The sequence below is a fragment of the Anolis sagrei genome, chromosome 8, assembly GCF_037176765.1.
Source record: "Anolis sagrei isolate rAnoSag1 chromosome 8, rAnoSag1.mat, whole genome shotgun sequence".
Lineage (NCBI taxonomy): Eukaryota > Metazoa > Chordata > Lepidosauria > Squamata > Dactyloidae > Anolis > Anolis sagrei.
Window position 1 is genome coordinate 27,316,146 of NC_090028.1, and position 17,049 is coordinate 27,333,194.

Consider the following 17,049-nt stretch of genomic DNA (forward strand, 5'->3'; position numbering starts at 1 on the left):
CCAGATGCTGAGATCACGGCTGTGTGAGAGGAGACAGCTTTGATGTGAGCGCTCCGTCCCTGGAGAGTGCGCCGCAGCAGCGGAGGAGCGGATGAAAGGCGCAGCATCAGCTCCATCATCAGCACTTTTGATGTGAGAAGGGAGCAAAGGAGGGGAAGAAGACATTTGGGAATGCTCTGGGAACGCCATCAGCCTGAATTGTTTAAGATATGGGAAAAGGAGGGGGAAGCATTTATTTAAAATTGATTTTCTTTGTCAGGTATAAATTCAATTGTACTCCTGTTACTGCCATTCTCAGACAAAGCTGTGGATTCAGGGAGGAGATATTTTGAAACCGTAGTTCCCTAACTTCAAGCTTTTCCTTTTTTGTTCCCTGGGGCTTTCAGTGTTCTCCTCCTATCCCTCATTCAGACACACTCAATATCCTTGTTGTTTATGGCTGCCGTTCAATTTCTGGTCCCAATTCAAGGTGCAGGTTCTTACCTACAAAGCCCTGAACGGTTTGAGACCCACCTACCTGCATGACCGCATTTCTGTGTACGAACCCACACGATCTCTTTGATAATCTAGAGAGGCCCTGCTCGCAATCCTGCCTCCTTCGCAGGTGCGATTGGTGGGGACGAGGGAGAGGGCCTTCTTGGTGATAGCCCCTCGATTCTGGAACTCACTTCCCAAGGACATCAGACATGCGTCAACATTGGCAGTCTTTAGGAGAAGCCTGAAAACGTGGCTGTTCCAGTGTGTCTTCCCAGAATAAGGAAAATTCCCAGCAATATGTCCTCAGAATGCACTTTACTATTGATTTAGGATGGACTGCGCTCCTTCATTTAAAATCCTATACCAGATATATCCTAACTTGTTCATGCCCAGCTTTTTTTTTTTTTTTTAATTTTAAACTATTACATTTGGCCCAGCCGTAGGTTATTGTTTATTGGTTATTGTTTATATGTGATTTATATTAATTGTATTGTATTTATGGTTTTGTTTATTGCTTTTTGTTTTTATTGATGTGTTGTTGGGCTTGGCCTCATGTAAGCCGCTCCGAGTCCCTTGGGGAGATGGTGGCGGGGTATAAATAAAGCTTTATTATTATTATTATTATTATTATTATTATTATTCATTCAGTTGCTTCCGACTTTTTGTGATCTCCTTGACCAGCCCTGTCAGCCGAGGCCACGCCCAGCTCTTTCAAGGTGGAGTCAGTCACTTCAACGATGCCCTCCATCTATCTTGTCCGTGGTCGGACCCTCTTCCTTTTTCCTTCCATTTCCCCCAGCATCATTGTCTTCTCCAAGCTTTCCTGTCTTCTCATTATGTGGCCATAGTACTTCATCTTTGCCTCTAATCTCCTTCCCTCCAGCAAGCAGTCAGGCTTTCCTTCCTGGAAGATGGACTGGTTGGATCTTCTTGTGGTCCAAGGATTTTCCTCCAGCACCACAGTTCAAAAGCATCTCTCTTCCTTTGCTCAGCCTGCCTTATGGTCCAGCTCTCACACCTGTATGTTACTACAGGGAATACCATTGCTTTAACTATGTGGACCTTCGTTTCAGTGTGATGTCTCTCCTTGTCACTCTTTTATCGAGATTGGTCCTTGCTCTCCTCCCAAGAAGGAAACATCTTCTGATTTCCTGGTTGCAGTCCACGTCTACCGTCATCTTTGTGTCTAGAAATAAAAAGTTTGCCTCTGCCTCCATGTTTTCTCCCTCTATTTGCCAGTTATCCATCAGCCTGGTTGCGATCATCTTGGTTTTTTGATGTTTCACTGCAACCCAGCTTTTGCACTTTCTTCTTTCACCTTGCTTATCAGGCTCCTCAGCTCCTCCTCGCTTTCAGCCATCAAAGTGGTATCATCTGCATATTTAAGGTTATTAATGTTTCATCCAGCAATTTTAACTCCAGCCTTGGATTTGTCAAGCCCCGCACATTTCATGATGTGTTCTGCCTACAAGTGGAATAGGTTGGGTGAGAGTTGAGAGCCCTTTCCCAATCTGGAACCAGTCTGTTGTTCCATGGTCTGTTCTTGCTGTTGCTATTTGGTCATTATACAGGTTCTTCAGGAGACAGATAAACTGGCTTGATTTCCCCATACCCAATGTTTACTGCTCTGCACATTCATTTTGTTGCTATTGTCTGCCTTCAATTAACTTATAACAACCCTACGGCAAATCTACCATAGAGCTTTTGGGGCTGAGAGTGTGTGACTTACCCAAGATCACATATGGGATTCCATGGATGAGCAGGGAACCAATCCCACGTCATTGTCCAATACTCAAGCCACTGTGCCATGTATTATAATTATTATTACTGTTTCTACTATTAGTATTATGTTTACTTATACTCCACTTTATCTCTCCTGAAGGAGACTCAGAGCTTACTTTCAAGTATGACCACACAATTTAAAATATACAAATATGCATACATTAAAACAGAATTAACATGACAGTATGAAAAATAGGAACCAAAAGGGTTTTAGATCTGATTTGTCTGAAAAAAGGGGCCTCTGAACTGTTTGGAAACCCGGTTCAACACAGAGGGGAAAATTTCACATAATTTTGCATAATTTCCCACCAACATTTGTCCATCCTACAAACTATAGGAAAACGACTTCAGACTACAGGAAACTACAAACTACTTCAAACTACAGGAAAGGAGATTCCACTGGAATATGAGGAAGAACTGCCTCACTGTGAGAGAGAGCTGTTCAGCAGTGGAACTCTCTGCTCCGGGGTGCGGTGGAGCCTCCTTTTTTGGACACTTTTAAGCAGATGCTGGATGGCCATCTGTTGGGGGTGCTTTGAATGTAATTTTCCTGCTTCTTGGCAGAATGGGGTTGAACTGGATGGCCCACGAGGTCTCTTCCAACTCTAAGATAATATGATTCTATGAGGGTTGAATGAAAAGTAATGCCTTCACCTTCGTAACTCCTCAACAGATGGCAGTACTGGTATGCGGCAGGTACTGGCTTGTTCAGTAGACTCTCCTCTACAGTTCCATTTTGGCGGGAAGCCTTAGCATTGAACAGTTGTGTTGTTAAAGTGCGAAGTATGGAACCCTGCGCAGACGGTCGGTCAATACGACTTAAGCAACGCACAGTCATTGAATTCTTCACAGCAGGTGTCACCCCAAAGGAGATTCATTAGAGAATGCAAGCTGTTTATGGTGATTGTGTTGATGTGAGTACTGTGTGTCGTTGGGCGAGTAAGATGTTGAGGTGATACCTTCTGCTGTCAAGAATTCAATGACTGCACGTTGCTTAAGTTGCATGGACCGACCGTCTGTACAGGGTTCCATACTTCGCACTTTAACAAAACAACCGTTCAATGCTAAGGCTTCCTGCCAAAATGGAACTGTAGAGGAGAGTTGACTGAACAAGCCAGTACCTGCCGCATACCAGTACTACCACCTCTTGAGGAGTTATGAAAGTGGAAGCATTACTTTTCACTCAACCCTTGTATGATTCTATCCCTCTTGTCCTGGAACAGGTAGCAGTGCTAGAAGGACAGTGTCCCCAAAGCAGGCATCTCTGTAGCTCTCTTTCATATATTGACATCCTTTGTCCCCAGAAAAGTAATGTTTCCTTGAATATTTGGGTTCTTCTGCACTCCTGCAGAACTTGCAAGATAAGGGATTTAGCTGTACTTATAAGTTTTGTGACAAGGAGCTTGAACCGATGTGTACCGATCAAAGACAGCTCAGCAGACAGGGGCAAGAAAGGGCACTCTTCTTGAAGGTCCAGCAGCATTTCCACTTGCCCTTATTGTTGCCTTTGCTCAAGAAAGACTGGTCAGACACCATCTGCTTGGCTTCTCCTCCTTGGGAAAACTGTATATGCCTTTGTTTATTTTCTTTTCTATTTCCCCTCTGAGTGTGTAAAAGGGTCTCCCAAGGGAAGCAGAAAAGCAGCTTGGCTGATGCGGCAAAGAAAGTGCACTGGGCTAAATCGAGCTTTCTGCGGAGTTTAACACCAGCCACCTTTGAGCCTGCGTCTTATTTTCACCAGCTGTTTGCAAAGTGCCCTTTTGCGGCCGCAATCAGCTCTTGGAAGGCCAGTGCCGTTTTTAGCGGCAGATTTCGCCAGGGGAGCCCAGGCTTTCTCCGTCCTTCCCTTTTGTGTTTCGGTCCCTTTTGCACCTGGAAAGAGCAGTCAATTATAGGGCGATATAAAGAAACTTAAAGGCTCAAAACAAAGCTGGGAACTTGCCCCTGAAGCCTCTTCCGGCATCAGATGTGAGTGATCCTGGCACAGGTTCAGGAGAAACCACAGCCTTGAGCCCGACTGTTCTAATCACTAACACTTCATTAGATCTAATAAATACTTTATGATTGGAGTGTTTATTAGATTGCTTAATTCACAGCATGCCTGTACAAGGGCAGATACAGGCAGCTGTCTGCATTTGGGGCCACGCTTCTTGCAGGGCTTATGTGGCAGTTAGTAATCCCATTGAACCAACTGTTGAGTGGTGAGTCAACTTATAGACCCATTCCATTGATTCAATGAGTCATGGTGGGGCAAAGGGTTAAATCCTTGTGCTGATTGAACTGCTGACCTGAAGGTCGGTGGTTCGAATCTGCAAGATGGGGTGAGCTCCTGTCTGTCAGCTCCAGCTTCCCATGCAAGGAGCCCCCGGTGGCACAATGGGTTAAACCAGGGGTCCTCAAACTAAGGCCTAAGGGCCGGATACAGCCCTCCAAGGTCATTTACCCGGCCCTTGCTCATGGTCAACCTAAGTCTGAAACCACTTGAAAGCTCACAGCAACAACAATCCTATCTCATCAACCAAAAGCAGTGCCACTCTTCCCATTGAAATACTAATACGTTCATATTTGTTCAAACTAATAAATTCAAACACCAGGAAACCATTTTTCCTTGGTTTCCATTCATGGATCTGAGAATACCTTTTGTATAAAGACTTTTAGGCTCCTTTTCTTTGTTGGTGGAGAATTAGAGAAGAGTGAAGATTCTAATCGTTTTTCATGGGGTATTTGGATGTTTTGTGGGGGTCTTCAGGAACCACAAAATGGGATCCGAGAGCTGTTTATGACATGACCGTGAGCCACACTTTACATGTCTGTTCCATAAAGGAACCTGCCTCTGCCCAGTTTCTAAAACCTGAACTATTCATAATGAGGCTTTTGGAAGTCTCTTAGATTGGATCTTGTTTGAAATTGCATTATATGGACAGTGTAAACCAGAGGTCCTCAAACTATGGGCCGGGGGCCAGATACGGCCCTCCAAGGTCATTTACCTGGCCCTCACTCAGGGTCAACCTAAGTCTGAAATGGCCTGAAAGCACACAACAACAACAACAACAACAACAACAACAATTCTATCCAACAACAAAAATCCTAGCCAAAAGTAGGCCCACACTTCCCATTGAAATACTAATAAGGTTATATTTATTAAAATTGTTCTTCATTTTAATTATTGTATTTTTTACAGTGGTTTTTTTGCACTACAAATAAGATATGTGGAATGTGCATAGGAATTCATTCATATATTTCTTTTCAAATCATAATCTGCCTCTCCAATAGTTTGAGGGACTCTGACCTGGCCCTCTGGTTAAAATGTTTGAGGACCCCTGGTGTAGACTCATATAATGTAGTTCAATGCTATGTAGCGGGACCTTACGTTTTGGTTTTTTTGAGAGAGTTCCAAGCTGGGTAGATGCAGGGAAGGCTATGGATGTAGCATATCTGGATTTCAGGGAGGCTTTGCTTCGACAAGGTAAGGAAACTAGTCCAATGTGGTCTAGGCCAAACTAGGATTAGGTGGATCTGTAATTGGCTAAGTGAACGAACCCAGAGGGTGCTTCTCCCAAATGCTTCCTCTTCACCCTGGAAAGAAGTGATAAGTGGAGTGCCATAAACAGGGTTTCTTCCTGGGCCCAATTCTGCTCAACATCTTTATAAATGACTTAGATGAAGGGTTAGAAGGCAGGATTATCAAGTTTGCAAATGGCACCAAATTGGGAGAGATAGCCAATACTCCAGAAGACAGGAGCAGAATTCAAAACCATCTTCACAGATGAGAGAGATGATTGCCCAAAACTAACACAATGAAGTCCAACAGGGATGAATGCAAGATCTTGGAGTCCTTGTGGGGAGGAAGGGGAATATGAGCCAGGAATTACATATGGTGGCAAAAAAAGCCAATGGGATTTTGGCCTGCATCAGTAGGAGCCTAGTGCCTAGATCCAGGGAAGTCATGCTCCCCCTCTATTCTGCCTTGGTAGACCATTTTACCTGGAATCAGACTGTGTCCAATTCTGGGCACCACAATTGAAGGGAGATGTTGACAAGCTGGAATGTGTCCAGATGAGGGAGACTCAAAGGATCAAGGGTCTGGAGAACAAGCCATATGAGGAGCGGCCTATGTTTAGCCTGCAGAAGAGAATTCTGAGGGGAGACATAATGAGGGCCATGCATCAAGATGTGAAGGGAAGTCATAGGGAGGAGGGAGCAGTCTTGGTTTTTGCTGCCCTGGAGACTAGAACGCAATGGAACAATGGCTTCAAACTACAGGAAAGGAAGGAGATTCCACCTGAACATGAGGAAGAACTTCCTAATGGTGAGAGAGAGCTGTTCAATAGTGGAACTCTCTCTCTGCCCCGGATTGTGGTGGAGGCTCCTTCTTTGGAGGCTTTTAAGCAGAGGCTGGATGGCCATCTGTCGGGGGTGCTTTGAATGCGATTTTCCTACTTCTTGACAGAATGGGGTTGGACTGGATGGCCCACCAGGTCTCTCCCAACTCTAGAATTCTATGATTCTATAAGCAGCTGTATTCGTCTTTTGTGATATAAAAAGGAGAAAGGGACTGGGATTGCATCTAAATGGGTAGATTCACATCCAACAAAAGCTCAGGCTTAAATAAACATACCAATTAGTCTTCCCCCCCCCCCCCTCTCCTGCTTCTTCATAGTCAGAACCTACTTGGCAGCACATAAAAGAAACAAAAAGCCAAGCGGATATAAGGTGATTCGAGGGCAAAGCTTTGTTTTTGTCGAGTTTTAGAGAGCAAGTCAAGGTTGGTCTGAGCATTTCACGTTTGAGAGGATCGCCAGGCAAGCTCAGCAGGGGATTGCGAGGATGTCATTGCCATAATAATCCCTCTTTTCGTGACATCGCTTGGCCCTTTGCTATAGAAAACACCTTGGCTCCTCAGCAAAGGAGTAGCAACTTCTCTGTCTCTCCACTTCATGGCTTTCTGGGGGCCTTCCATCTCTATTGCTATCCTTCCTAGAAGACATCACTCATCGAGGTGCAAAAACCACCCACTCCTTTTACATCCTATTGACACCCGGCCCCTTTTATTAAAGGAAGGGGGCGGCCTCCCCTTTTTGCGTTGGCGTACCTGTTATAATTCACTTTGCGGCACCATCTGTTCGGAGAGCCTCGCGCAAGCTTTTCCTAGCCTTCCTTTTTTATTGGAAGTTATTAAAGGATATGACTGCCCATTAATCATTTATTAATAAAAGGTTTACCCGTGCCTCATGTGGGTTCAGCCTCGCTGTTTGGGAGTTGCACAGCCTACTGGACGTTTTGCAGGGTCTTCCACCTTCACCAACATAGACTTAGAAGAGGATGGGTTGGCATTGCAGCAACATGGCTAATATGACTCCTAGAGGTCCCTTAACCACAATACTTGGGGTCAGAAGTCATTTGGATTTTCTTTTCAGCTCTTTTGATTTGAAGCCACAAACCTGCCTTGAGTCCTTATATTGGGAATAAGACAGTAAATAAAATAAAATCAACACCAATAATGTGAGTTCTGAAGGCAGGGGAGAAAAATGCCTCAATTCTAGAATCAGGTCTAGTTTATTTACTCCAGTGTTTCTCAACCTGGGGATCTGGATCCCTGGGGGGTTGTGAGCGGGTTTGAAAGAGGTCACCAAAGACGATCAGAAAACACAGATTTCTGATGGTCTTAGGAATCCCTTTATCATAGTCATTTGGGTTCACAGTGTTCTCTGGATGTAATTGAACTACATCTCCCCTAAATCACTGTCAATTGGTGGCGCAGTGGGTTAAACCCCTGTGCCGGCAGGACTGAAGACCGACAGGTCACAGGTTCGAATTCGGGGAGAGGCGGATGAGCTCCCTCTATCAGCTCCAGCTCCTCGTGAAGCCTCCCACAAGGATGATAAAAACATCAAATCATCCAGGCGTCTCCTCGGCAATGTCCTTGCAGACGGCCAATTCTCTCACACCAGAAGCGACTTGCAATTTCTCAAGTCACTCCTGACACGACAAACCCCCCCCCCCCCCAAAAAAAACCCTATCAATTCATCTCTGTGTAGTCTGACATGGTGGTTGCTGGTGTGGTCCAGCATTTCTGTGTTCTCAAATAATATGCTGTGTCCAGGCTGGTTCATCAGGTGCTCTGCTATGGCTGACTTCTCTGGTTGAAGTCAGACTACACAGAGAAGCCATTGAAATCCACAAGCATGTGGACAATTTCAACAGAAAGGAAGAGACCATGAAAATGAACAAAATCTGGCTACCAGTATTAAAAAACTCTAAAATTATAACAGCTAAACAACAGAGAGGAAAAAACCAGGCACAGATTAACACTTCCCAGCAACAGATTTTCCCAGACTCAGGCAGGCCTTCAAATGCTAATGAAGGTGATCAGCCAAACATTCACACCTAAGTGCAGCAGGGAAGAGCTCCTTGCCCCACCCCAGCCATTCCACAGATATATAAACCCATTTTTCCTACTTCCAACAGACCTCACACCTCTGAGGATGCTTGCCATAGATGCAGGCGAAACGTCAGGAGAAATGCCTCTAGAACATGGCTCTATAGCCCGAAAAAACCCACAAGAACCTAACGAAAATAATGTTATGGTTGGGAGTCATCACAACATGAGGAACTGTATTAAGGGATCGCGGCATTAGGAAGTTTGTGAAACACTGATTTAGTCTCTATTGACTTTTATTAATTTTTTAGCATTTTTGGTGTCTTCTAGTTTTGTGTTACAGAAAGATTATGTTGATCTCCTCACAGGGCTTGTTTTTAAAATCAATTTTGCATTTCTTGTCGCTGCTTTGAGTCTCTTGTAAAAGAGATAAAGTGACATATCTATATCCATAATAAAAGTGAAAATAGGTATAGATGCAGGTGAAATATCAGGAGAGAATGCTTCTGGAACATGGCCATACAGCTTGGAAAATTCACAGCAATCTTGAGTAAGCTGACTCCAAATTATGACTTTTCTTGGCAATATTTATTCGGGGGTGGAGGGTGGGGGTGGGCTTTACCCTTGAATTTATCTGAGTCTGAGAGAATATGACTTGCCTAAGGTCATATATATATGTATGTATATATGTGTGTGTGTCTACACATGTATGTACATGCACATACATACATATATACCTGGTTATATGGTACATTGGGAGCATTTTGTACATGAAAGTTAACCAAAATGCCTCTTAATTGATATGTCTCTTTTTCTGTCATTATGATATCTGTTCATCCTTTCCCACTTTTTTATTATTTGTAAATCCCAGTCAAATTTCCTATTCAGAAACAATGACAAACACAAAAGGAGACCGACCCCCTTCTTTTCCTCCTCAGCCCCTTTGGTTTACCAAAGAGCCAAAGCGGCTCTTTGGTAAACCAGATGTAAATTGGTGTATCATTTCACGTTGCTACTGAGAAAGGAAAAAGGGCCCATTTGCAAGCAACAATTCTCCTAATGCATGTTAAATCATCCCTTTACTTCTCTCTTTTGATCTCCAAGGAAGCTTTGTGTTCCCATCTTGAGTGACAGGACCCTGGCAAAGGAAGAAGGCTCCTACTTTTGCGCTTCCAGAAAAGCTTTTCCCTTGTTATCCAGGCAGAGGGTTGCCAGGTCTGCTTTATTATAAGGGACACCCCTGTTTAAGGGTTGCAGAGCTTTTCCTTTGATATAGACGGAAGGAAACGTGTTATTATTTCATTCTGAAATTCCAAATATTTAAAGAGGGCTCTCACATCCTCTCTTAACCTTCTCTTTGCCAAGCGAAAGCTACCTAGCTCTAAGCCACGTCTCAGAAGACTTCACGGTTTCCAGACCTTTGGCCATTTTGCTCATCTCCCCTGGACACATCCCATCATGTCATTAAATGTCATTAATATTGCCTGTCTCTTATGACTATTTTGAAAATTTGGCAGAATGGGACAAGCTAGTCTTCATTTAGAGCAGTGGTTCTTAACCTTCCTAATTTTTTCATATCAGGAGCGATTGATATTTTTTCATATCAGGAGCAACTGTTTATACTGTTTTATTGCTATACTAGCCGTCCCCTGCCACGCGTTGCTGTGGCCCACATGGGGGTTCAGTGTGGGAGGTTTGGTCCAATTCTATAATTGGTGGTGTTCAGAATGCTCTGTGATTGTAGGTGAACTATAAATCCCAGCAACTACAACTCCCAAGTGTCAAGATTCTATTTTCCCCAAACTCCACCAGTGTTCACATTTGAGCATATTGAGTATTCTTGTAGAGTTTGGTCCAGATCCATCATTGTTTGAGTCCACAGTGATCTTTGGATGTAGGTGAACTACAACTTCAAAACCAAAGGACACTGCCCACCAAACTCTTCCAGTATTTTCTGTTGGTCATGGGCGAACTGTGTGCCAATTTTGGTTCAATTCCACCATTGGTGGGGTTCAGAATGCTCTGTGATTGTAGGTGAACTATAAATCCCAGCAACTACAACTCCCAAATGTCAAGATTCTATTTTCCCCAAACTCCACAGGTGTTCACATTTGGGCATATTGAGTATTCGTGTAGAGTTTGGTCCAAATCCATCATTGTTTGAGTCCACAGTGCTCTCTGGATGTAGGTGAACTACAGCTCCAAAACCAAAGGACACTGCCCACCAAACCCTTCCAGTATTTTCTGTTGGTCATGGGAGAACTGTGTGCCAAGTTTGGTTCAATTCCATCATTGATGGGGTTCAGAATGTTCTTTGATTGTAGGTGAACTACAAATCCCAGCAACTACAACTCCCAAATGACAAAATCAATTTTTTTTAGTGGAGAACATACATTGGGTTGTTAGGTGTGTTGTGTCCAAATTTGGTGCCAATTGCCCCAGTGGTTTTTGAGTTCTGTGGATACCACAAACGAACATTACATTTTTATTTGTATAGATTATTATTATTGTATATTTATGTTTCGGTTGTGGGCACCATGGGGTGCCGGTTTGTTAGCCACCCTGAGTCCCTCTGCAGAAGTCGAGATAGGACAGGGTACAAATGCCCAAAATAAAGAAATAATTGAGAAACTGCAAGTTGCTTCTGAGTTGAGTGAATTGGCCGTCTGCAAGGACGTTGTCCAGGAGACACCCAGATGTTTTGATGTTTTACCATCCTTGTGGGAGGCTTCTCTCATGTCCCTGCATGGAGAGCTGGAGCTGATAGAGGGAGCTCATCCACATTCTTACCAGATTCAAACCTCTAATCTGTCAGTATTCAGTCCTGCAGGCACAAGGGTTTAACCCATTATGCCACTGGGGGCTCCAACCTTTCTGATTCTGCAACCCCTTAATACAATTCCTCACGTTGTGGTGACCCCCAACCATAACATTATTTTTGTTGCTATTTCATAACTGTCATTTTGCTATATTCATGAATTGTCATGTAAATATCTCATATGCAGGATGTTTTTTCATTCACTGGAGCACATTTGGCACAAATACCCGATGGGCCCATATTTGAATACTGGTGGGTTTGGGGAAGGGTTTGATTTTGTCATTTGGGAGTCGTAGTTGCTGGGATTTATAGCTCACCTACAATCAAAGAGCATTCTGAACTCCACCAACCATGGAATTGAATCAATCTTGGCACACAGAACTCTCACGACCAATAGAAAATACTGGAAGGGTTTGGTGGGCATTGACCTTGAGTTTTGGAGTTATAGTTCAACTACATCCAGAGAGCACTGTGGACTCAAACAATGGTAGATCTGGACCAAACTTGGCACGTATTCTCAATATGCCTAAATGTGAACACTGATGGAGTTTGAAGAAAATAGACCTTGACATTTGGGAGTTGTAGTTGCTGGGATTTGTAGTTCACCTCAAAGAGCATTCTGAACCCCACCAATGATAGAATTGAGCCAAACATCCCATGCAGAACCCCCATGACTTGAAGGGACTCGTTGCCATGAGCCTCCTTCCAGCCTTGCATGCTCTCCCTTGTCCCGCACATGCGCACCATGCACCAAGCACACCTACTCTCCCCTTCCAGCTTGGAGTCTCAGAAAGAGCCCTCCCCTTGACTGAGAAACTGGCCAATCACAGCAGAGGAGGGCTTTTGATGGGAGGATTCGCCGTCTGTTTCCAAAAAGGAAGAGAAGGACAGGCAGAGAGATCTTCCGCCTTCTCTGCCAAAGAAGTTCTGAAGACCATCGGAAATATATGTTTCCGATTATCTTTGGCGACCCCTCTGAAACCCCCCTCAAATCCCGACCCCCAGATTGAGAAACACTGATTTAGATAAAGTTTTGTGGACATAACCTGAAAAGCCGTGAGATGGAGCCATGGAAGTGGTCATTTAAGCATGTGTTCATCTATGTGCTATGTTCCTTTGACCACGTGTTGGCTTTTTTAGCTGCCGCATCACATTGTTTGTTCATGTTCAGCTTGTGGTCTTCTAAAATTCCTAGATCCCTTTCACTTGTACTGTTTCCAAGCCAAATGTCACCCATCTATATCCATGCATTTTCTTTTTTTCCCCTGCCTAACTGTCGTACTGTACAAAGGGGAAAGAGTGTGAAACCGAAGCAACTCAATGAAGGAGAAGCTCCAGCTCTTCCGTGGGCCTCTGTGGATGGAATTGCAGAGGGAGGAAGCTCCACAGTGTCATGAATTGTTAGGGAATACATTTGTCAGCAACAGGGAAGAAAGAGTTGCCATAACATAGATGGAGGAAAAGGCTTTGATTTATTGATGGGGTTTGTCCCTCTGGCTTTGACAAAGCTCACGGTGCAGAGAGAGAAGAGTGGCAGCATTGGGGGCAAATTAGCCACGGTTAATTATTCATTGTGCTACCTGCTTGCTCCATGCTCCTGAATCCTCAACCAGGACCAAAGACCTGGCCAGGCGGAGAGCTTGACCCATTTTGTGTCATCCACACCAAGGCAAGCAAGACTTCTGTGTTTTCTTTCTTTTTCCCTTCTGATGGAAAGTGGCTGTTTCTTGTGGCTTGGATCTAATGTGAGCTTTGGTTTTATGATCCATTCACACTTCCTTCCCAACGCATCCCAACTCTGTTTTACTCAGCCCAAAAACACACTGAGCTGCTGAACTTGTTGACCGAAAGGTCTCAGGTTTGAATCCAGGGAGCGGTGTGAGCTTCCGCTGTCAGCCCCAGCTTCTGCCAACCTAGCAGTTTGAAAACATGCAAATGTGAGTAGATCAATAGGTACTGCTCCAGCAGGAAGGTAATGGCACTCCATGCAGTCATGCCAACCACATAACCTTGGAGGTGTCTACGGACAACGCCGACTCTTCGGCTTAGAAATGGAGATGAGCACCTACCACCAGTTGGACACAACTAGACTTAATTTCTGGGGGAAACTTGTGCCTTTACCTTATATTCTAGTTGGAGAAGATCTTCTAGTCGAAGAGGATCTTCTCTTAATTGGAGAGGATCGTCCATATAGCCCGGAAAAACCTACAACAACGTCATCTCTTAGTTGGAGAGGATTTTCTCTTAGGTGGGTCTTTTTCTCTTGATTGAAGAGAATCATCTTCTAGTTGGAGATGATCTTCTAGTGGGAGAGGATCTTCTCTTAGTTGGAGAGGATCTTCTTCATTTATTTGGAAAGGATCTTCTCTTAGCTGAAGAGGATCTTCATCTCAGCTGGAGAGGGTCTTCTTCTAGTTGGAGAGAGTTTTTTCTTAGTTAGGCTTTTTTTCTCTTAATTGGAGAATATCTTCTTCTAGTTGGAGAGGATCATCTTCTCTTTATTAGAGAGGATCTTCTAGTTGGAGAAAATCTTCTCTTAGTTGGGAGGGGATCATCTAGTTCAGTGGTTCTCAACCTGGGGTCCCCAGATGTTTTTGGCCTACAACTCCCAGAAATCCCAGCCAGTTTACCAGCTGTTAGGATTTCTGGGAGTTGAAGGCCAAAAACATCTGGGGACCCCAGGTTGAGAACCACTGATCTAGTTGGAGATGATCTACTCTTAGTTGGGTCTTTTTCTCTTAATTGGAGAATATCTTTTTCTAGTTGGAGAGGATCTTCTCTTAACTGGACAGAATCTTCTAGTTAGAGAAAATCTTCAATTCTTAGTTGGAGTGGATCTTCTTCAAGTTGAAGAGGATCTTCTTCCCTTAGTTGGAGAGAGTCTTCTCTTAGTTGGAGAGAATCTTCTTCTAGTTGGAGAGGATCTTCTTCTCTTTGTTGGAGAGGATCTTCTAGTTGGAGAAGATCTTCTCTTAGTTGGGTCTTTTTCCTCTTAACTGGAGAGGATAATCTTCCCTTAGTTGGAGAGCATCTCTTAGTTGGATCTTTTCTTAGTTGAAGAGGGTCTTCTGGTTGGAGAAGATCACCTCTCTTAGTCGGATTTGCTTCTCTTAGTTGAGGAGGACTTTCTTCTCTTAGTTGGATTGTCTTCTCTTAGTTGCTTGAAGTTACATCAAGTTGATGTGTACAGATGTGCAGAATGCCATAATAAGGCAAGAGACCTGGCATCCCTGTAGCCTGAATACACTGAATGTTTTGGGACAGATAAGACAAGCAAGCTGTTTTCCTCCATCTCAGTCCACCTTTAACTAGGCATGGACCCAAGGTTGTGGGCAATACCAGCTGGAGTCATTCCTCAAGACCTTTCTTCTTCTGTTTCCCCTTCTCAGGTTTGGGAGACATTCTTGAACCCCCAAACCCACCGGGTCAACGTCTTCATGGCCGTGCCGACCATTTACGCCAAACTGACCGAGTATTATAGCCAGCACTATACACAGCCTCATGTCCAGGATTTCATCCGTGCTGTTTGCCAGAATAACATTCGGTAAGTGAGCCCCACTTTGTTTTCAAGATGAAGCTGTGATTCCCACTCTGTTTCCTAATGGACTGTATTATAAGTTTCATACTTTCTGTTCCCTGACATATGCCTTTAAAAACAGTGTTGAAAATTGGAAAAATAAAACCCAAACCACAGATGGGACACTGTTGGATTACCTCTGATCCCGTTGCAGCAACTGAAGTTTTTTCACCAAGGCTCTACACTGTAAAATGAATGCAGCTTGACACTGTGTTAACTGCCATGGTTCAATGTTATGGGATCCTGGAATTTGTAGTTTGGTGAGACACGAGCCCACTTTGGCAGAGAAGTCTAAAAAAACCTGCAGATTACTTTAGTGATTCCACAATGTGCAAAATTTGTAAAACAGCAACTCCTAGCATCCCATAGCATTGAGCCAGGGCAGTTAAAGTGAGGTCAAAGTGCATTAATTCTACAGTGGAGATGCATCCCTAATCGGTATAAGTGGAGGCCCTCAGACCCAAAAAGCCACCCATGCAGAGGACAGTTTCCTAAAGCCTTGTAAGTCCTATGAATTTAAGAAGATGTAGAAAAACCCTAAAGGTGATTTTTGATCCCTGGCTTTGCTTGGCGCTTGCAGGTTGATGGTCTCTGGGTCTGCGGCCCTCCCTGTTCCCATCCTGGAGAAATGGAAGAGCATCACTGGGCACACGCTGCTGGAGAGATACGGCATGACGGAGGTCGGGATGGCCCTTTCCAACCCTCTGCGTGGCCCTCGGGTCCCAGGTGAGAGTCCGTCCCTGAAGTTTGCTGGAATGCTTTGGATGCTGCTTGGAGCTTTTTTCTACCACCATGATATAAGTAGATGCAATCATGTATGTGCCATAAAAGATATTAAGCGTGTGTAACAGCAAAGTCCCCCCTCCTCAACTAAATAGCAAAAAGAGTTGTTATGCTTCTTTACTAGCCTTTCATCACCTGGTCTCTGTCTCCTATATTTATTTGTATCCTGCCTTTTTCTCAGGAATGGGATGCAGGCAGCTCACATAAAACCAGTGCACATTTAAGTTATACACATGTATCTCCATGCATGGATGAAAAACATATAAATATGTATATATTTGTTCTTTTAATACACACATGCATACACACACACACACACGTAAATGTGTGTCTGCATGGAAATTAAAAGCATATATCTATATGTATCTATATCTATCTAGTGGGTTAAAGCGCTGAGCTACTGAGCTTGTTGACCGAAAGGTCGCAGGTTCAAATCTGGGGAGTGGCATGAGTTTAATAATAATAATAATAATAATAATAACACTTCATTTGTACCCCGCTACCATCTCCCCAAGGGACTCGGTGCGGCTTACATGAGGCCGAGCCCAAATACAACAATACAAGCAATAATAACAACAATACAAGCAATTAAAAATAAAACATGGACAATAAAATAATGAACATTAACACTAAGACAACACACAATTAAAACTGTGGGAAGGCCAAATGTAAAATTAAAATTGAAAATAATGCTGGAACAAGGGTGAAAAAGTGATGGGGCGTTTGTGGAAACATACAAGCAGACCTAAAAAATGTAAAGTGCTTTGGAGGACAAAGTGCTATGGAATCATTATTCTGGGAAGGCACACTGGAACAACCACGTCTTCAAGCTCCTCCTAAAGAGTTTCCGCTGTCAGCCCCAGATTCTGCCAATCTAGCAGTTCGAAAACATGCAAATGTGAGTAGATCAATAGGTACCGCCCTGGCGGGAAGGTAAGGGCGCTCCATGCAGTCATGCCGGCCACGTGGCCTTGGAGGTGTCTACGGACAACGCTGGCTCTTCGGTTAAGAAATGGAGATGAGCACCACACCCCAGAGTCGGACATGACTGGACTTCATGTCAGGGAAAAACCTTTCCCTTTACCTGTCTGTCTGTCTATCTATCTATCTATCTATCTATCTGTATATATATATATATATATATCCAGTGTTGACCGGGTGTTGGACATGCCACTGCACCCCTGCTTTCACTCCTTTTTTTATCTTTCTTTCTATCTCTTCTCTCATACCTTT

The 17,049-nt window shown here is 43.9% G+C and overlaps 1 protein-coding gene across 1 annotated transcript in view; it reads left to right on the forward strand.

The window, feature by feature from the left end:
- Positions 1 to 17,049, forward strand: part of ACSF3 (acyl-CoA synthetase family member 3) — a 107,237-nt gene that overhangs the window by 10,553 nt on the left and 79,635 nt on the right. Inside the window, exons 4-5 of the mRNA XM_060788413.2 lie at positions 14,846 to 15,000; positions 15,614 to 15,759. Of these exons, the coding sequence (XP_060644396.2) occupies positions 14,846 to 15,000; positions 15,614 to 15,759 (301 nt within the window). The remainder of the gene's footprint in view (positions 1 to 14,845; positions 15,001 to 15,613; positions 15,760 to 17,049) is intronic.